Below are 20,548 nucleotides of genomic sequence, written 5' to 3' on the forward strand. Positions count from 1 at the left end.
TATGTATTATTTTTACTTTTATTTTCTGTTTGCAAAATAAAAAATTTAAAATTTTTTTTCTATATATATATTTTTTGATTGATATTTATAGTTTTTTGATTAAATTAATTTTATTCTTATATTAAATAACTTAAAAGCCACATTAAACATATTTTTATATAATAAGTGCACTAATTCTATATTTTTTAATAATATCGTTTTATTGTTTTTTTTTTATCCAATTTTATATTTTTCTACATTTTTTTCTTATTAATTGAAATTTTCTTTTCTCGATTTTTACTTTAACTAAACTTTAACAATATTTTATTAACTAAAATTATTATCTCAATCTTTTAATTATTTATGTCTATTTTTAGTTTTTAATCTATAAAATAACTTAATAAATAAATAAAAACCTATAAAAGCCTATTAAAATTTTCTAGCAATTTTATTTAAATTTATAAGTTTTTCTTCATAAATTTTTTCGAGTTCAAGAAGTCCTTTATTTTGCATAAAAATTTTTCCTTTTCCAAGTAAAATATCCCCTGATTAATTTGTTCCTTTGAAAATATTCTAAAACAATCTTTTTTTATTTAATGAAAAATAATAAAAAAATATATATATAATAAAATAAATATATATACTCTTTAGAAAGTGCATAAAAATCAACATTTTATTCTTACATTTATTACCAAGACCTAAAATCTTTAGCAGCAAAAGCATATCTACGATAAAATTATTAATAAGATTTTCTTATTGGAAATGATTATTTTCCAATTTTAATAGATTCTAATACTCCCAGAGATCTAACTTAATCTAATAAATAAGTAGTTTTAAAAAGGTCTTTTTTTTTCTCATCATTAGGTTTAATACATCTAATAAAATGACATTCACATACCATAAGTTAATTTATGAGTATTTGTATTTCATTTCTGAATTTACTTCCTAGAGACTTGCCTTTTTATTATTGTTATTAGAAATCGTCCTAAGTTATTTAGAAAATAATTTTAAATAAAGCATCTGTTGAATGAGCTAAAGTATTAACAACTAAATTTTATAGACTATCTTGTTTTTTTTCCGTAAAGTTATTTACTGTATATTCAACGCCTTTAGAAGAATGAACAATTGTAAAAGTATGTTTACTTGCCATTTTGGGAGTTATAAAATGTTTATTATTTTTATTTGCTTGCCTTATTTTATTTAGAAATTTTTCATTATTACCTTTCGTTTAACAAATATCATCTAAAATATTAAAAATACCATTTGGAGGTTAATCAAGTAAATTAATAATTGGTTTATTATCAGTGAAATTTAAATATTATATGAATTCTTTTAATCCTTCATTAATAAATATTTATTCTTCTTACTTAAAAACATATTATATATATAATTATTATAGTTTCTCGTTTGTGTAATTAATAAAAAACTATTCGAAACCGTTTTCTTTGAAAACTTCGAAACCGTAAATATCTAAAAGACCAATTTCTCCTTCCAAAGATTTATCGTTTTGTTAATTTGTTGGGGTTATATTCTCGTTTAATTTTTAAACTATCCAATTAAATAATTTCTCGTATAAATACTTTGATAATGTATCTTTTATATTTATACATTCTTAAAGATTTAAAGGACTTAGGTATTCTTGTTTATTTATTATTCTTAGTTTATTTGTTAAACCGTTTTAGAGAGCTTTTTTAATCTATTTTTAGTAATTGGCATATTTATTAGAATAGATCTTTATTTTATATTTCACAAGGATTATCATTTGTAAGTGTTTTTTAGTCAAATTTTAAATTTCCAAGTTTTAATATGGAGGATATGCATTAAAATATAGAATCTATATATTAACTAAAACCTAAAACTTTGAGAGATTCTTCTAATTCATTATATAATTCAAAATCATTTAAAAGAGGGACATCAAAGCATTTCAATTTATTTAGATATTCAAATTCTTCTAGATTTACAGGTGTATTTATTTTGTATTTTATTAATTATTCTTTATTACATCCTTTTAAGAAATAATAAAATATATGGAAGTTTCTTTCATGAAGTCCCTTTTTTTTTTAAATATTAGTTTTATTGTATGTTTACTTATTAGGTTATTCTTGCTTTTTCTAATAAATAATTAACTATTTAAGCACCACTAATACTTCTGTCTTTTTATTTACTATCATAGTCACATATTTACCAAATCTACTCGAATTATCATTTCTTATTGTTTTTGCGTTCCCGAAAGCTTCCAAAATTGGATTACATCTTAAAATCTTGAAAAAAATAAATAAAAATTATTATCAATTTTATATTTTATTTTAAATAACTTTATCTTCTATAGAAGGTTGTCCTTTAATTTTTAAACAATAACTAGACTTTCTTCTCTAAATATTTAAATCTTTTATTCCAGTAAGCTTTTCTTAAGTAGTTTACATATTTTGTCCTAAAGAAGTTAAGAATTTCATGCAATATTTTGCATTTTCAGTCTTTCCAGCACCTGATTCGCCAGAAATAATAAGTGCCTAGTTTCTATTATTTTCAAAAAGATATTTATAAGCTTAAGCAGTAATTCCAAATACATGAGGTTGTAATTACTTATATAATGATTTATCTGAAGCGCTCTCTATAATTGAAAAATATGTATTTAAAGTTTCCTAATCATATAACTTATCTATTGCTTTAAATGGATTTATAGCTATAAGAGTTGGACCTACATATGTATATATATAATTTTATTAAAATCTCAATTTTAGGTTTTCTAATAATTCAGGTTCATTTAGAATATCCATATTTACCATATCTTAATATGTTTCTATTATTTCACTTCTTATTTATAATTTTGATGCATCTACTTCTTTTTATGATTTATCTTGTAATTATATTGTCGCTATATTTTTTTATTTATTGAAATTTACAATTCTGCATTTCATAAATATTTCTTCAGTTGACTTTTCCTGGTTTATATTAATATTTTCTTATTAATAATATGCTAATTCATCTTTTTTTATTATAAATATATTTTTTATTTTGTTTTATACGTATTTTTGTGTTTATTACCTTTTATTATCCAGCTATAAGAATCATTATTTTCTTTGGCTTTATTGCTTAACATTTATTTTAATTTAGGTTTATATTTTTGTTTATTTTTAATTTTATTAATTATTAATTTTTTTATTAATATTCATTATTTTTAAATTTATAAAATTTTATTAATTTATATAAAATAAAATATTCATAATAAAAATATTAATTTTTTTTAAATAAAATATGTGAAATATTTTCATTTCATTTTTAATTGTTTCTCAAATGATTATTCCAAATCTTAAAAAAAATAATCACTAAATCTTTTAATTTAATTTTCTTTTATATTTTTTTATTAACTTTATAAATTCATATCTCCATTTAATATACTTTATTTTTAATTTTATTTTATATCTTCTTACTGATTATTTTTGTTTTAAACTAATTTTTCCTTTTTTATATTTTAAATCTAAATAATATATGTATATATATATATTTAATCATTTTTATATTATAAATATATTATACCAAGTTTTAAATAAAAATTTCTTCTTCTTCATCATAATCATCATCATTTTTTTTTATATTCAATGTATCTTATTTACTAATAATATCTTATTTAATAAAATTCTTGTTTTCTTTATTTTAACTATTATTTTATTGAAAATCTTTTTTTTCTTATAATAAATTAACATTTTAAACAGTAATTTATTATTAAATTTAAATAGTATTATGATAAATAGATTAATTTTAATTAATATTAGGTTATAATTCAGATTATATTTATAGATTTTCTTTCTAATTATCAAATTATTTTTATTCTCCATCCAAAATTTAGCTTATAGTAAAAGTTTTTTTTTCTAATTTTTAATAAAGAATTTCATCCAAAGTATTCTAACCTAAAATATAATGACATAAAACATTATTTTTTTATCCAATTCTATGTGCTCTATCTTCAGCTTAGCACATAATAGCAGGGGTCCAATCGAGCTATGATAAAAATTTGTATAATGTATATAATTTTAAAAAATATACTTCGGCAAATACAACATTTGAACTTGCTGTTAAGGTCAATCCAGTACTTGCAGCTGCCAAAGATAACAAAGCAACTTTTATATTAAGATTATTTTAGAATTCTTTTACCCTCTCAAATCTTTTTTCAGAAGATACATCGCCATCAATTCTAATAAGAGATACACATAATATTTAATTTAAAAATTATTATAAAATATTAAGAACTTATTTATGATATGCGAAAACAATAATCTTAAATATATAAAATATATAATAAATTATATAAAAAATAAATAAATATATAAAAATAAATTATAAATAATAATTAATATTAATATAAATATAAATATAAATATAAATATAAACATTAATATTAATATTAATATTAATATTAATATTAATATTAATATAAATATTTTATAATATTACTTTAGTATTATTTTCTAATAAATTTTTAATATACTCTTTCACTTATTCAATTTTTGCTAATCCTGTAAGTTAATAACAAGAAGAAATTTCAAAAGATAATTTCATATCTTATTTATTTTTTATATTATTTTCTTCTTAAATTTATTTCTTTTAATTTTTTAATATATCCTATATTTTATTCATGATATTTATATCTACATTTACAAAAATTTTTTTTCTTGTTTTTTAAGGTAATTAATTTAAGACATCATTTTTTAATCTTCTTATCATGATATTTTTCTTTAAAATATAATAAAGCTCTTTTTCATTAGAAGATCCATTATAATCAATTCCTGTTCCAAATCTTGCATTTTTTGGATCACAATATCTATATCCAAATTATTAGAATGAATTAAAAATATCAGGCCTCAAAATATTTAATAAAGGATACATTTCTAAAGGTTTTGCGAAAAGAGGAGTACCTGTTAATAAAATTATATGTTATCTTGATTATAAATAGGGCAATAGTTACTAAGTTCTTTTAGCTCTAATATTTTTTAAATAATGAGCTTCATCTAAAATTGCTAAATGAAAATTTTCCAATTCTTTGAATATCTTACAGCTTATTTCATAAGAAGCTATAACTACCTATGCTTAATCACTTATTTATTAGTTTTTAGTTTATATTACATTTATTTCGTTTTCTTTAACAAACGTATTCCATTTTAACATTTCATCACGCCATACATATTTCTTTATTTTATATTTAAATTTTGTTAATTATTATTATTTACTAATGAAGAAGGGCAAATAATAAGTATAGGCCAAGAGTTTTTAAAACATTAAGTAATGCAAACAGCTTATATTGTTTTTCCTACTCCCTTTAATTTTTTATACTATATAATTCTTTTTTTTATTATATACCATTTCATCGCCTATTAATATCCTTCCGTTATTTTTAATTGCAAAACATATGCCTTCTTTTTAAAATTCATAGAGTTTTTAAATTTAATTTTCATTCAAATATTAATTTAAGTTTATATTATTTATCTAATAACTATATGCGAAGTATAAATCATCACTTACTTTAATCTAATACTCTTTTTATAAAACTAATTGTAGTATATGATATGGTATTTCTTCTACAGTTACTTCGTTATTAGTAAACTTTAAATTATATTTATTTAAATAATATATATTAAATTTTTTATATACTTCTTAAAGTATTAATGGGTATATTTTAAACTGTAATTCAAACCCTTTTAAATTGTAATTCCATTTTGCTTTAAATTGCTTAAATTTAAATATTTTAAAATCATAATTTTCAATTTTTATGATTACTAAATACGTTAATAATTTTCTAAATTTCAGGTGAACTTCTTATTATTTTAATTAAAATATTTTAATCTGAGATTAATTATATTTAAACTTAAAATTATTTTATAGATTGAAAAGGTTTACTTTTTAATTAGTTTTGCATTATTAATGTTTTATTTGTATTTATATTTTCTAAAATAAAAAAATAAAAAATTAGAATGTAGAAACATTCTAATAAATTTTTACACAACAAATTAAAATTACAATTTAAAAGCAATTAATATATATATATATGATTATTATATTATTAAATAAATAATTTTTACATGTAAAAATCATATTATTTAAATTTTTATTTAATAGAAAAAACACATAATTTATTGAGTCAAATTAAATATTAATAAATAATCATTAAATAACAATATTTTAAGAAATACAAAGAATATATTTACTTTTTTTAATATTTTATTATATTAATTCAGTTTTATTAATTTAAAAAAATGGTAATGAAAAGCAGTAAATTAGATAAATACGAAAAACTAGAGAAAATAGGAGAAGGTACATATGGTGTTGTCTACAAGGCAAAAGGTAAAAATTATTATTTTAAATTACAATTCTAATAAAATATAAATAAGATAAATAAACAAATTAATTATATGCATTAAAAAAAATTCGTCTTGAAAGTGAAGACGAGGGAATCCCTTCAACAGCTATAAGAGAAATATCCCTTTTAAAAGAATTATAACATATAAATGTTGTTAAGTAAAAAAATAAAATAGAAATAATTTTTTTATATCTTTTTAAAAAATCCTAAGACTTCATGATGTGATTCATTCAAATAAAAAATTAATTTTAGTTTTTGAATTTGTTGCTTAAGATTTAAAGAAATTCATGGTAGGATTTAAAGAAACTGGTTTGGATGCTAAAGTAGTGAAAAGTTTGCTTTATTAATTACTTAAGGGAATCGAAATATGTCATAAAAATAAAATCCTTCATAGAGACTTAAAACCTTAGAATTTATTAATATCTGATGTTAAATAAAATAAAAAAAATTAATTTTTTTTTTTTAAATAAAAAGGATGGAATTTTAAAATTAGCAGATTTTGGTTTGGCTAGAGCCTCAGGGATACCAGTTAAAAATTATACGCATGAAGTAGTTACTTTATGGTATAGACCTCCTGATGTTTTATTAGGATCTAAAAATTATTCTACTTCTATTGATATTTGGAGTGTTGGTTGTATTTTTGCAGAAATGGTTAATTTGAAAGCATTATTCCCAGGAAATTCAGATTCTGATTAATTAAAAAAATCTTTAAGATTACAGGCACTCCTAATGTGGAATAATGGATTGGCTTAGCTGATTTACCAGGATGGAAAGTATATATATATATTTTTTTTTAATTTGATTATTTTTATTATTTAGGAAGGAAATATTGAATAATTTTAAGGCGAACCTCTTCATAAAATTTGCACAAAATTAGATGAACTTGGAATAGATTTATTATCAGTATAATTTTTTATTGTTTTTAAATATTTATTTATATATATTTTCTTCAATTTAGAAAATGTTAAAATGCAATCCTTAAGAAAGAATAACTGCTAAAGATGCATTACTTCATCCTTATTTTAAAGATATTTTGGATGGAATAAAAAAAATATATTAATGAGGACAAAATTAAATATATAAATATTATGTAATATTAAACAAATAAAATTCTTAATTAAAGAGTTTATTTGTTATTTTTTTTTTATTATATAGATTTAAAAATATATTGAACAATTAATTTTGAGTTTATTTTTTTTTTGGTTAATCATTTTATCTTTTATAAAATAAAAAAACAATAGCATTTTTAGTTATTAATTTAAATTTTAAATTATTTTTAAATCAATCTAATTTATTTTTTATTTTAAAAAGTAGTTTTCCTTATGATAATATATATTATTTATATTATTCTTATTTTTTAAAAAAGATATATTGAATAAAACTAATATACTAATAATAATATTTATAAATTCGAAAAAAAAGTAAAAAATATATAAAATAAGCATGCAAGTTTAATAATACAGTTAAATAATGAATATTTTTCATTAAGATTTAATTTATGATTTAGCTTTTGATTGTAAAAAATAAATAAAATAAAATAATAAAAATAAAAAAGGGTATGGCAAAAAATTAGCAACATGTTCAGATGATAAATTAATAAAAATATGGTAGAAAAATTCAGAAGGAGGTTGGGAATTATAAAGTTCAATCCAAACCGAAGATGGTCCTGTATGGAAGATAAAATGGGCACATCCATCTTTTGGGATAATGCTAGCTGCATGCTCAATAGACCGTTCAGTATATATATACGAGGAATTTAGAGACATAACATTAAATATGAATTCAAAATGGAAAATAACCAAATTATAAAGTGACAAAGAATAAATAGAGGATATAAAATTTGCACCTGAAAGTCTTGGTTTAGTCTTAACAGTAGCCTATTCAGATCGTTGTATAAGGAATTTTATTTTTAAAGACATGATAAATTTATAATTATATTCTACCCTTCCTGATATTTTATTAAATATGCCTGTAAATTGTGTTTCTTGGAATAAAAATAGATTTGAGCCTGCTATGATAGCTATTGGATGCAAAGAATAAGAGTCAAAATAATATAATAGAGATAATATAATGGAAATTCAATAAAATTGTTTTTGTATTTATATTTAAGATGAAAAAACTTAGTCTTTCAAAGAAATTAAGTTCTCTAATTAAGAATAAACGCATAAATAAACTGTTAATGATGTTTCTTGGAGTTAATTGAATGGAAGATCTTTCCATTTAATTGCAACATGTGGGAAAGAAGGAGCTAAAATTTGGTATTTATAATATAAATAAGATTCTATGCAGGTTTTATAAGTTTTTGATTTAAGTGGTTTTAATTTAATTAATGCTGAAGTATAAAAAATATCTTGGAATATTATGGGAAGCCTTCTTGCGACTTCTGATAGTAATAACGATATTACTCTTTATAAATCTTTTGGATATGGATAATGGAAAATGATTAAGTCTATTGAAGAATCATAAAATAATGATAAAAATTAAAAATGAAAATTCTTTATTTAAATTTATTTATTCTTATATGTTTAAATAAGTTTATTTTTTTTGGAGTTAAATATTATTATTTTTTTTAGAAAAAATGGCATTTATGTTAAAAATATTACAACTTTTGTATAGATAAGATATCATGAATTATAAAATTATAAAATAAAGAAAATTTAATAATAGTATTTAGTATTTTTATGTTTTATAATTAAAAAATATAATCTAAATAATATATATATTAAAAATAATTAAATAGCTTCAAAAAAAGTACTAAATTATTTAATTTAGAAAAATAAAGAATTAAGTACTAAATTGTTTAATTTAGAAAAATAAAGAATTTCTTAAACTGGTAAAAAAATTAAAAAAAAAAAAAAAAAAAAAAAAAAAAAAAAAAAATTAATAATCGAAATAAAAAAATGACTTCCCATTAAGTACGATTGGGTTTATGTTGTTTAAGTTTATAATTATAAAAATTAGAAAATCCAATATTTTGTGCTCGAACAATAACAAGACAAACATTCCAAAAATAAGGAAAACAAGAGGCATTAAATAGAGCATTATAGAATGTAAAAGATTTATCCAAAATAATAGAATGGAACGAAAAAAATGGTATAAAAGTTCTTCGCATAAGTAGCGATATGTTTCCTCGATCATTAGACGAATAATGTGGATATGAGATAGATTTCGCAAAAGACGATTTAAAAAAGGCGGGAGAATTAGCTAAAAAATACAATCATAGATTGACTTTTCATCCTGGATAATTTAATGTAGTAGGATCTCCAAATGAAAAAGCTTTTTAAGCAACAATTAAAGAGCTTACATAACATACTCAAATATTCTAATATATGGGTTTTTAAGAAAATCCTGACAGTGTAATTGTTTTACATGGAGGAGGCACTTATGGAGATAAAAAGGAGGCAGTTTAGCGATGGGTGGAAAACTTCGGAAGACTCCCTAAGGATGTTTAAAGGAAATTAGTATTGGAGAATTGCGAAAAAAGTTATACTGTTAGAGATTGTTTAAACATTTCTTCAAAAGTTGAATCTAAATATGGGTTCGCACTTCCTGTTGTGGTAGATTCCCATCATTATGAATGTTATAATATATATCATAAAGATGAAAAATAAGAACCTATGGATAGTTTGATTAGGGAAGTTAGCTAAACTTGGATTAAAAGAGGAATTAGAATGAAAGTACATGTTTCAGAATAAGGAGAAGGGTAAGTAGGACATCATAGTGATTATATTAAAAAATTACCAGAATGCTTCCTTAATATTCCTAAAGATTTAAATATAGGTGTCGATATTATGGTTGAAGCAAAAATGAAAGAATTGGCTATTTTTAAACTTTATTCTATTTATCCGGAACTTAATTTAAGGTTAACAGAAAATAAAGATTAGGCTGTAGAGTCGTAAGTTGTTGATAAAAATTAGAAAAATAATAAAAAAAGTAATTAAAAAAAACTTCAATACAAAAAAAATAAAATCTCGAGGAAATAGAAGAAGTATAATAATAAACTAAAAAAAGAGTTACTAGAAAAAGAATATGATTGATTTTGATTTATTTTAATATTAAAAAATTATTTATATTTTAATATTATATCTCATATCTCCCTTTTTTAATTTTTTTTATAGATAAATTATTATTTTCAAATTCATGTTATTTTGTTTTTACTAAAGTTTATTTTTTTAGACACAATAAAAATATAATATATTTTTTTTATTAAAATATAAATTTTATTTAAAAAAAAGCAAACATATATATTATAAATCATAAATTAATACTATCAGTATATTATTATTCTGAATAAAATGTTTTTTTTGAATTTCTTTTATTAACTTCTATTTGATTACTTTATAAATTCTCCTATGTAAATTAATAACTATCATTTGTATATTAATAATAGCTTTGTTTAGAGTCAAATGAATTTTTAATTGCTTTAGATTTAGAGTTTTAATCATTATTTTCTAATAAAATAGAATTATTTAATACAAAATCTTCTTACTATTTTATTTCTTATTATTTTGCAAGGATTTTCTTTTTTTACTTTCTTTTTCTAAAATAAAATATTATTATTCCTGATAAACTAATTAAAATAAGTAAAACACCTACTAAGATGACTTTTAAATTAAAAATTAATTAATAATATATATATATATATATATATAAATACATATAAAACATATATATATAAATATATATATATATTTTTATATATATATTATACTCGATTTAAATGCATAGTAATAAGAATATTCTAATTGTAGCTCAATATTATATTCATAATAAAGCTATAAATAAGGATAATAAGCTCCTTCTAAGCAAGGATATTTTGTATTATCAATAATTATAGTTTTGCCTTCTAAATCTTAAAGATTTGATTTAAATTTTTATTATTTTAAATATTTATTATCTTAATTTATTACTATATTTTCAACTTCCATACAAGTCTTTTAGAATTTCAAATTCTCTATATTAATTTAATATTATTTTAATTATTCTGGATTATTAAAAACAAACAAATCAAAAGTTGAAGAATCAAATCTATTTTACTAAAAAAAAATAAAAATAAAAATAGAATATTTTAAATATAAAGTAAAATAAAAATAATTTTAAAATATATTATTTCTAATTTATACGAATATTTTGATTTTAAACAAATATTAATAAGTCTTTATAATTAAAATATTTCATTTTTACTATTTGTATTTATATTTCACCATCTTAAGACATTATCGATTTTTGATTATTCCAAAAATTATCGCTTTAAAATAATATTTAATGATAAAATCCACTTGCCATAGGTATAGTCCTTTAAAAATTTATTTATGCAATCCCTGTACATATTATTAAATAAGGTAATTATACTATTAAAATATATTATATCATTTAATGCAAATAAAATATTATTATATAAAAATATTTCTCTTTTTAATAAAAAATATATTAATATAAATTTTTATATATTAATATTTTTTTTGTAAAAAATTAAAATGAAGATGTTTAATATATATAAAAATAAATACATATATTTATGAAATTTTTAATTATTCTTTTACATTACTTTATAATAGTATTTTTAATATATATCCTTTTTTTATTTTTCTATTTATTTATTAATCATATTTAATATGATATAAGTTTTGGTAATTTTTTTCTTATTTTATTTTTTAATTATTAATAATTTTATTTTCCTCCTACTTAGGTTAACCTTATATTTAAAATAAAATATAAATAGTAAAACATTTATTTTACAAAAAATCTGATTAAAATTAGTAAATATCTGTTTTTTTAAAGCTATTAATTATTGCTGTGATTCCCTTAAAACCTATTGAAGCAGCTCTTTTTTTAAAAATAATTTAGTAAAATCTATCAAAAATATAAATAATTAGTCACCTAATGTTTATTGTAAATTTTTTAATATTATTTTAATTTTTTAATTATTTCATCAAGGTACTAATTCCTTAATCTGTTATAAAAGTTTAACTATACATTTTATTTTTTTTAAATTTAAAAATATAATTTATTTACTCTAATCTTATTGTAAAATTGTTTATTTTATCAGTTTTTATTAGACTTTTTCCAATATCTTAAATTCCTTAATCTCCAATTTTATTGCATCTATTTTAATTATTTTTTTTTTAATTTAAATATATAATAAAATAATTGATAAATTATAAAAAATTCAAAAACCCTAAATCAATAAAAAGATAAGTTAAATTACTACACTAACAAACTCCTTTAATAATTTAAGATGCTCCATAATCTCCTATCTCATTAGCCCTTTTTTCAATAATAATGTGGATATATTAAAATAAATAATTTACCATAACTATAATGTCAATTTATTTAATTTAGTACATTTTGAAATTCCTTATCCTAACCAAAAACCGCCTTAATCGGCTAAAAATTTCTCCTTTTTAAAAACAAAATTAAAATAAAATTGATAAAAATTATAAAAAAATTAAAAATATACCAAAGAGAAATTGAAAGTTCGAGTAAATTTTATTATTATGAAATATATTGTGAAAATATTTTTATTCCCTAATCACCAATTTAATTTTAGGATAAATTAATATTAAGACAAGTTAAAATTTATTTTTATGATAAAGAAGAACTTAAATAAGTTAGTCCTTTATCTCCAATTTAATTATTTCTAAAATGAATATAACAAAAAAATGAAATTTATAATAAAATATTTTTATTTTTTATACTTTAAATTAATTTATAAACTTTATATGTTTTGGCATGCATATATTCCCTATCCAAGATTATTTAATCCTAAATCAGTTATTTTGTTAAAACTCATATCTATTTTTAAATCACAGAGATACTTCTGACGAGATATAACATAGCCTATTTTTGCTGCACTTTTGTCTTTTATATTATTCTAACTTTTATTTATATAATATGCTCTTTTTTTATTAATTAGCATTTATTTATAATTACCAAAAATTTATATTTAAAGAATTCAAATCAATACATCTATATAAAAATTGAGATATAGAAGTAATACCATTATTTCCTACTGTTGAATTACTTCTTCTTTAATTTTTTTTTTTTTTTAGTTTTTTTGTATTTTTTTTTTGATAAATGATTAAATATATTAGAAGAAATAATATACCTAATATCACTGAAGTCAAATGTTATAGCAGTTATATTTTTTTAATTTTACATATTTTATAATTCTTGCAATGAATATATTATCATTTTATTTTTTTAAAATTATAATTTTTATAATTAAAATATCATAATAAATAAACTAATTTATTTTAATTATATTTTCTTAAAAATTATATCAATTTTAATTATTTAATTATAGATTATACATATTACATTTAAAATAGTTTTATCATAAACTTTACATTTATTTTATTATTTTGAAATTTTGAGTTCAAAATATAAAATATTATATTTATTTCTTTTTAATTTGAATAAAAGAAAAAACTTTAATAATGATTATATTATAACTAATATTAAGTAAAAATAAATATATAATTATTCTAATAATAATATAATTTCAATAATGATAATTATTATTATTATTTTTATTTAAAATAAAAAAATACTGATATTTAAAAATATATTTTAAAAAAACATTTATATAAAAATTTATAATATAATAATTATTTTAGAAAAAATAATATTTAAGAAGCTTTTTTTATATATATCTAAAATTTATTAAGATTTTTTTTTTTTAATAAAATAATTCATAAAATATTTCAAATAAATCAATATTAATTTTTAATTACAATTATATATTACATGATAATAAATTCTTTATATTTATTTATAATATTTTATTATTTAAATCTATATTTTCATAAATATACAATCCATTTTTTATATTTTTTTTTCTTATATGTATATTTTTTTTATATGACTATTTATTTTATTCAAAGAATTCCTTTTAAAATAGGTGAAATAGCAATTATGGTATCGCCTCTCATATAAAGCATCGCAGAATTTCTTTTTAATTGATTTTAATATACTTAATTGTGTTCTTCTTCAAAATATGTTTCTTCAACATCTTATAATAGTAAATTTAAATGTGTATCAAAGGCTATTAATTTTCCTTTTAGTTCACGAGAATTTCTACATTTAATAAATACTTATTAATTTAAACTATGCTTAATTAAATCTAAAGGCTCTTTTAAGTTTTCCATATTATTTAAAAATATTATGTTAATATACTTTATAATAATTAAAATAATATATAATTAATTGTTTATAAATAACAAATAATTTTAATTTATTCATATCAGATTTAATTTATATAAAATAATAATTAATTGAGTATTGAAAATATTATTAATTTATTATATTATCATCACTATAAATTATATATTTCGATAAAAATTATTATTGAATTTTGTGTAAAGGTAATATTATATAAATATATAAAAAATATAATTATAAAGATATTAATATTAACATAATCAACTTTTATTTTAAAAAAATAATAAATTATAATATATAATATAAAAAATATAATAATAAAAAAAAAAAATATGTTTTTTTTACAATAAAAATTATAAGATAGATTTAATATTAATTAAATTTATAATTTCATTTAAATTAATAATAATATCATAAATATATATAGATATTTAAATCAAGAAATAAACTTTTAATTTTTAAAAATACTAAAACAAATTGATATTAGAAATATTTATATAAAAATTGGTAAAAATTAAAAAAAAAAAAAATTAAAAAAAATAATATAATAATATTATTAAAAAATATATAATAATAATAATAATAATAATAATAATAATAATAATAATAATAATAATAATAATAATTATAATTATAATAATAATGGGAAATATTCATAATTGTTTTAAAACAAATGATATTAGTGATTAAGCCTAATAAAGAATAGATTTAATAAAGAATAAAATATCATACTAAAAGTATTTATTAGAAAAAGAAAAGAAGCATTTTTTTTCATTTATATATTATCAATAAATGAAAAATAATATTTAAATTCTTTAATAAGAATAATATCCAAAAATATAATAGTTAAATTTAAAAATGCAAATAGTAAACTAATATATTGATTATTTAAATGATTTGAAAATTCGCTTTTAATTATTTGAATAAAACTTTGAAGAAAGTGAAAAGGCATATGAAGAGAGTGAATGTTTTTCATTACAATCATAAAATAATATAATACTACATGAAAGTTATTAATAATCATTATCTACAAATATTTAAATGATAAACTCTGAACTCGAAGAGTCATTTTATTCTTAAGAAAATAATTTTTAATTAATTAATATCAGCGAATCTTTTGGGAGATTAGGAGAAAAATAAGAACAACCAATATTAGTTGTGGAAATATAATAAATTAATTTTAAAGAAAAATAATAAAATATGAAAAAAATTCAGGTAGAAATAAACGTATTATTTAACGATTTTTAAAAAGAATAATTCTTAAGTAAAAAATAAAATGTTATTGATTATTAAAAATCATATTTTGATGAAACTTTTGAGGGTTATAGTAAAGATTTATTTTAAGAAGATAAGATAAATAGTTTTGAGATAATTGTATATTATTTTAATAAAAAAAAAAGATTAAAATAATAGAAATATTTACTTTTTTATTAAATAAATATATTGATTAGGAAATTTAAAATTTTTTGTTGGAAATAAGAAATGAAAAACATAAAGGAGTTTTAGAAGGAAGGTTTTAGTTTATGTTTAATTAATAAAAATTAGTCGATTAAATTATTAATAATATTAAAATTTAATAATATAAATTATAATAAATTATTAATTAATAAAGTATTACTTTATAAATATGATTATTATTGTTATTATTATTATAATATTAAAAATTTTTATATAAAAATATATTGATTTGTATGTATATAAATTAAAAAAATACAAATTAATATTTAGTTTTTATATATATAAAATTATTTATATATTTTTTTAAAATTACATATTATTTATAATTATAAGATTAAATATAAAAAATAATATATAAAATAAAAGAAAAATGTTGTACAACGTAAACAGCCCTTATTATAGATAATTTTTAACTGTAAATGGATCAAAAAGATTATAAAAATAAGTATAAGGATAATAATAAAATACAGGTAACACAGATAGCAGACCCTAAGTAAATCCTGGATCTGTAGGATTATGAGAAAAAATTATATGAATAAAATTTATATTTAATTATGGATTAATATATATATTATATGTATTAGTAAACAAAGAAAAAACATGATAATAAAATTATATTTGAATTGTTATATAAATGATATGATATGATATATATTAAAAATATATATATCATACAAAAACAAATATAAATATAAAAATAATATATAAATATAAATATAAATATTTATATATTTATATATTTATATTTATATATATTTAGTTTCAAATTTAAAGATATATTTATCTGTATATCCATATACATACTTATATATTTTATTTTTATATTTTTTTAATATACATTTTATATTTAATTTCTTTTAATTTATATTTAATATTTATAATTAATTTTTTTATTTTTTATATATTATTTAATTTTTATTTATTATATTTATTTATTTTTATTTATTTTTTTTTAATTTTTTTTTTTTTAAATAAATTGTCATTATAATATTATTATATAAAATATTCATGATTTAATTATTTTACATAATATAATTTTTATATTATTATTAAAAAAAAATTATTTAATATTTTTATCTTTTATATAATTTTTTTTTTAATAAATTATATTATCATATTTTTTAATTAAATATATATATATTTTTTTTTTTTTATTAAAATTTCCTTTTTATATCTTTTAAATATAAATTCATCATTATGAAAGCAATATTTATTATTTATTTTTAAATAAATATTTATTATTTTATTTCGTTTTAAAAAAATTTTAACTAAAAAAATATAAATATAATTAATTCGTTTTTTCATTTTTTAATTATTTATTTTTAAAAACTGTCAATTAAAAAAATAATTAAATAACATTTTAATTTACAAAAGAATAATTATAAAAAAATATGAAAAAAGCAATAATTTTATTATTTTTAATTACAAATTCAATTTCATCGCGAAAAAAAAAATACATGATGATGATATAGAAAAATAATAGCGTGAAGATGAAAAGCCATATATATCTGAAGATTATAATGTGGCCTAAAATATCGGAGAAGCTTTTATGAATGGTTTACATGCAATTGGAAATACAAGTTCAAATTTAGGAGATAGTACAGAATCTTTAGGAAAAGCAGGAAGCGATTTGGGTGATGGTATTTCAAAAGCTTCAATTAATTTAGGAGATACTGCAGAATCTATAGGAAAAGCAGGAGGGGATATAGGTGATGGTGTTTCAAATGTATCAAATAATTTAGGAGACGCAGCTAACGGTGTTGGACATACAGTTTAAGATGTTAATGATGCAATTACTTCCTTATGGGAAGATGGGGAAGACGAAAATAAAAAATAAGATAATGATGGAGAAGATGGAAATGATGGAGAAGATGGAGAAAATGAATAAGATGGAGATGGAGAAGGAGGAGTTATTAAATAATAACAATACATTTAATATAATTAATAAAAAGAAAATATTACTTCAAACAAATAATATAAAGAAAATAGATAAAAATAATTAACTTCTTAATATAAAAATATTAAAGGTAATTTTTTTGTTTTTATTTATATATATTAATTAATATTTTTTTTTAGGAAGAAAAAGTAAGAAAGTTATGTATAATAAAATTGTTAATTTATATGAGAGAGGAAAGAATTATATTAATAATATTTTTTATTGAAAAATATTTTTTTGATTTGAAAAAAATAGATTATATGTTCAATTTTTTATTTATAGAAAAAAAATTAATTATATTTTTTGATTAAAAAAAAATAATAAAGTACTTATTTACTTTTTCATTTTAAATAAATATAAATATATTTATTTTATAATTAAAAAAATATTTTAAAATTTAATAAATAATTAATTACATTATTAATATTGATAGCAATATCTCTAAAAACAAATAATAAAAGAAATTTATATATATATATATATATTTACAAAATATTTTATATAAGTTAATTGATAACTAAGCCTAAAGACATATCGATATATTAATTAACCGAATATATAGTCGATAAAAAAATAGAAATTAGCAAATTAAAAACAATAAATAATTTAGAGAGAGATAATGAATTAAAATCTAAAATCTATAATAATAAAAACTTATAAATTGAAAAAGAAATGAAATAAAATAAAACAAGAAAAAATTTAAGAAATATAAAAATTATAAATAAAAAAATAAGAAATAAAGGATTAATAATCAGATAATAATAAAATATAAATTAATAAAAACAAAGTTAAAAATCTACTTTTATTAAATTAATTAAACCTTTTATAAAGTTAAAGTTTAACCTAATTTAAAAACATATAAATTATATCAAAAAACTTCTATTATTATATAAAATGTTTAATCAAAAAATAAAAATAGAAACACATATTTATTTATAAATTTATAAATTAATACTTTATATGTACATTAATTTTATTAATATTTATATTTTTTTTTTAGAAAACAAAATGAATGAAAAAAAAAATATTGATTCTTTTAGGTATAAATATATTTGAGGAAAAAAATAAATATTGTATATAAACATAAATAAATATATATTTTTCAATTTTTTTATTTCAAAATTTATCATCAAATACTATTTATTCTGAATTTAAATCTCCATTTTATATTTATATATTTTCTTCTTCTTCTTTAATTTCTTCATATTCTTATTGATTTTAATTGATTTAATCGTTTTCTTCTATATTTATAGATTTTTCATTTATTTTATTTTATAAATCTTATTCTTAATTAATTATAACATTAGTATTATTATTATTTAATTTTTCTAAAGAATTTTATTATTAATTTTGATTAGTTATACTTTCTTGAATTAATTAATTATCTTATTCTTATAATTCGAAATTTTCCTCTTATTTAATATTATTTTCCTCATAATTTTATTGATTTTCGAAATTTTTTGATTTTAAATCCTGATCTTTATATTCTAATAAATCTTCTTCTTAGTTATTTTCTTAAAAATTAGAAAAAATATCTTAAAAATTAGAATCTTCATCTAAATTAACAATTTTTTGATTTCTTTTAATTGAAATCGAATCCTAATTTTCACTAAATTTCTCTTATTGCTATATATTTTATTAATATTCGATATTATTTTAAATCTACAAATTTTCCGAAGTAGTTTTTTATGTAAAATTACCAATTTATTTAAAAACAAATTTTGTATCGAAATTCTCTTCTGGAAATGAAAAAACATCTTCTTCTTCTTCTTCTTATTTTAATGAATTTTGTTATTTTTAATCATTTTTTAATTCTTTTCCTTATTCTATAAATTCATCTTCTTCTTCAATTTCTTCATTATCTCCTAAAGGTTTTTCATTTGAAAGTTATCTTTATTTATATAATTTTGAGTTTTTGTAATCTGAAATGATAAAATTTTATTGTGAATTTTTTTGAAAAATATTTTAGCTTTAATTTTCTTCAATAATTTAAGAAACATATTCTTCTTACTATTCAGAATGTAAATTTTTTTATGAGAAAAGTTAATAGTCTGTATTCTCGTCTACAATATCATCATCATTGTCTTCACTAAAAGATAAAAGCTAATTATTTTTAGTTATATTTTAGGTCATATTTTAGGTTATATTTTGTGTTTAATTTATCAAAATGCCTTTATTTCTAAATGATATTAGAGTATTTATATCTACATTGTTAATATTTTGACTATTTTATATATCTTCATTACTCAAAACGATTTTTTTTATTCTTATTTTATTATTTATTTGTTCCTCAATTTTCCCTGTGCTTTCTCCTTTAATAAAAAAGCGTTTTTTTTCAATTTTTATTGATTTGGTTTCAGAGGAGTTTATTTCTTCCTAATTTTATTATAAAATAGAATTTTCATAAGAGAAACTTATAAAAAGTGAAATTTCATCAATTTCTATATGAAAAAAAGACGAAAAATTTTTAATTTAAGATATAGAAAATTAAAAATCTGAAATAATATTATTTAAAGCAAAAGTAAAAGTAGTAATAGAAATAATCCAGAAAAAAATAAGGAAGAAAAAGCCTAACATTAGCAAAATTATCCCAGTTAAAAATTATGAAGAATTCGCGTCATTTGCATATAATGCTATTAAAAAGAATGAAATTAATATTA

General features: G+C 17.2%; 6 protein-coding genes across 6 annotated transcripts, besides 45 other annotated features; 3 read left to right on the forward strand and 3 right to left on the reverse strand. All coding sequences in view use genetic code 6, as the record gives it.

Moving 5' to 3' along the window:
* The first annotated feature begins 61 nt into the window (after positions 1-61).
* Positions 62-101: a microsatellite.
* A 223-nt stretch (positions 102-324) lies between these two features.
* Positions 325-1,741, reverse strand: IMG5_023520 (myosin head, putative; the record flags this gene model as incomplete). Its single annotated transcript, XM_004039384.1, has 2 exons — positions 325-562; positions 624-1,741. 2 exons carry the CDS (start codon positions 1,739-1,741, stop codon positions 325-327), a joined length of 1,356 nt encoding a protein of 451 aa, XP_004039432.1.
* Positions 581-620: a microsatellite.
* Positions 1,742-2,152: 411 nt separating the features above from the next.
* On the reverse strand, positions 2,153-2,897 carry IMG5_023530 (myosin head, putative; the record flags this gene model as incomplete). Its single annotated transcript, XM_004039385.1, has 2 exons — positions 2,153-2,240; positions 2,344-2,897. 2 exons carry the CDS (start codon positions 2,895-2,897, stop codon positions 2,153-2,155), a joined length of 642 nt encoding a protein of 213 aa, XP_004039433.1.
* A 220-nt stretch (positions 2,898-3,117) lies between these two features.
* Positions 3,118-3,160: a microsatellite.
* Positions 3,161-3,357: 197 nt separating this feature from the next.
* IMG5_023540 (hypothetical protein) lies at positions 3,358-4,536 on the reverse strand (the record flags this gene model as incomplete). The annotated part of the gene is made up of 2 exons (XM_004039386.1): positions 3,358-4,254; positions 4,432-4,536. The coding sequence occupies 2 exons, from the start codon at positions 4,534-4,536 to the stop codon at positions 3,358-3,360; spliced, it is 1,002 nt and encodes a 333-aa protein (XP_004039434.1).
* Positions 4,258-4,309: a microsatellite.
* Positions 4,262-4,418: a microsatellite.
* Positions 4,302-4,419: a microsatellite.
* Positions 4,322-4,419: a microsatellite.
* Positions 4,537-6,180: 1,644 nt separating the features above from the next.
* IMG5_023550 (ribosomal protein, putative) lies at positions 6,181-8,878 on the forward strand. Its single transcript, XM_004039387.1, has 6 exons — positions 6,181-6,315; positions 6,363-6,489; positions 6,543-6,759; positions 6,806-7,104; positions 7,573-7,580; positions 7,887-8,878. Exons 1-6 carry the CDS (start codon positions 6,228-6,230, stop codon positions 8,819-8,821), a joined length of 1,674 nt encoding a protein of 557 aa, XP_004039435.1. The 5' UTR covers positions 6,181-6,227; the 3' UTR covers positions 8,822-8,878.
* Positions 8,879-9,080: 202 nt separating this feature from the next.
* Positions 9,081-9,154: a microsatellite.
* A 21-nt stretch (positions 9,155-9,175) lies between these two features.
* Positions 9,176-9,211: a microsatellite.
* Positions 9,212-9,238: 27 nt separating this feature from the next.
* IMG5_023560 (hypothetical protein) lies at positions 9,239-10,268 on the forward strand. The gene has a single exon (XM_004039388.1). The coding sequence runs from the start codon at positions 9,581-9,583 to the stop codon at positions 9,959-9,961; it is 381 nt and encodes a 126-aa protein (XP_004039436.1). The 5' UTR covers positions 9,239-9,580; the 3' UTR covers positions 9,962-10,268.
* A 692-nt stretch (positions 10,269-10,960) lies between these two features.
* Positions 10,961-11,041: a microsatellite.
* A 155-nt stretch (positions 11,042-11,196) lies between these two features.
* Positions 11,197-11,233: a microsatellite.
* A 1,224-nt stretch (positions 11,234-12,457) lies between these two features.
* Positions 12,458-12,500: a microsatellite.
* A 238-nt stretch (positions 12,501-12,738) lies between these two features.
* Positions 12,739-12,786: a microsatellite.
* Positions 12,787-14,154: 1,368 nt separating this feature from the next.
* Positions 14,155-14,211: a microsatellite.
* A 556-nt stretch (positions 14,212-14,767) lies between these two features.
* Positions 14,768-14,819: a microsatellite.
* Positions 14,770-14,824: a microsatellite.
* Positions 14,787-14,820: a microsatellite.
* Positions 14,787-14,821: a microsatellite.
* A 179-nt stretch (positions 14,825-15,003) lies between the features above and the next one.
* Positions 15,004-15,034: a microsatellite.
* Positions 15,033-15,138: a microsatellite.
* A 913-nt stretch (positions 15,139-16,051) lies between these two features.
* Positions 16,052-16,093: a microsatellite.
* Positions 16,094-16,322: 229 nt separating this feature from the next.
* Positions 16,323-18,904, forward strand: IMG5_023570 (hypothetical protein; the record flags this gene model as incomplete). Its single annotated transcript, XM_004039389.1, has 5 exons — positions 16,323-16,460; positions 17,436-17,861; positions 18,029-18,050; positions 18,171-18,213; positions 18,889-18,904. The coding sequence occupies 5 exons, from the start codon at positions 16,323-16,325 to the stop codon at positions 18,902-18,904; spliced, it is 645 nt and encodes a 214-aa protein (XP_004039437.1).
* Positions 16,580-16,707: a microsatellite.
* Positions 16,595-16,683: a microsatellite.
* Positions 16,634-16,676: a microsatellite.
* Positions 16,668-16,711: a microsatellite.
* Positions 16,673-16,711: a microsatellite.
* Positions 16,680-16,706: a microsatellite.
* Positions 16,758-16,832: a microsatellite.
* Positions 16,781-16,863: a microsatellite.
* Positions 16,792-16,923: a microsatellite.
* Positions 16,793-16,922: a microsatellite.
* Positions 16,797-16,914: a microsatellite.
* Positions 16,834-16,915: a microsatellite.
* Positions 16,837-16,900: a microsatellite.
* Positions 16,842-16,878: a microsatellite.
* Positions 16,849-16,913: a microsatellite.
* Positions 17,016-17,055: a microsatellite.
* Positions 17,034-17,100: a microsatellite.
* Positions 17,041-17,103: a microsatellite.
* Positions 17,041-17,111: a microsatellite.
* Positions 17,538-17,698: a microsatellite.
* Positions 17,793-17,828: a microsatellite.
* Positions 17,796-17,848: a microsatellite.
* Positions 18,556-18,629: a microsatellite.
* Positions 18,905-19,995: 1,091 nt separating the features above from the next.
* Positions 19,996-20,038: a microsatellite.
* Positions 20,039-20,548: the final 510 nt, after the last annotated feature.

This window comes from Ichthyophthirius multifiliis (genome assembly GCF_000220395.1).
Source record: "Ichthyophthirius multifiliis unplaced genomic scaffold scaff_1120509249686, whole genome shotgun sequence".
In the NCBI taxonomy this organism is placed as follows: domain Eukaryota; phylum Ciliophora; class Oligohymenophorea; order Hymenostomatida; genus Ichthyophthirius; species Ichthyophthirius multifiliis.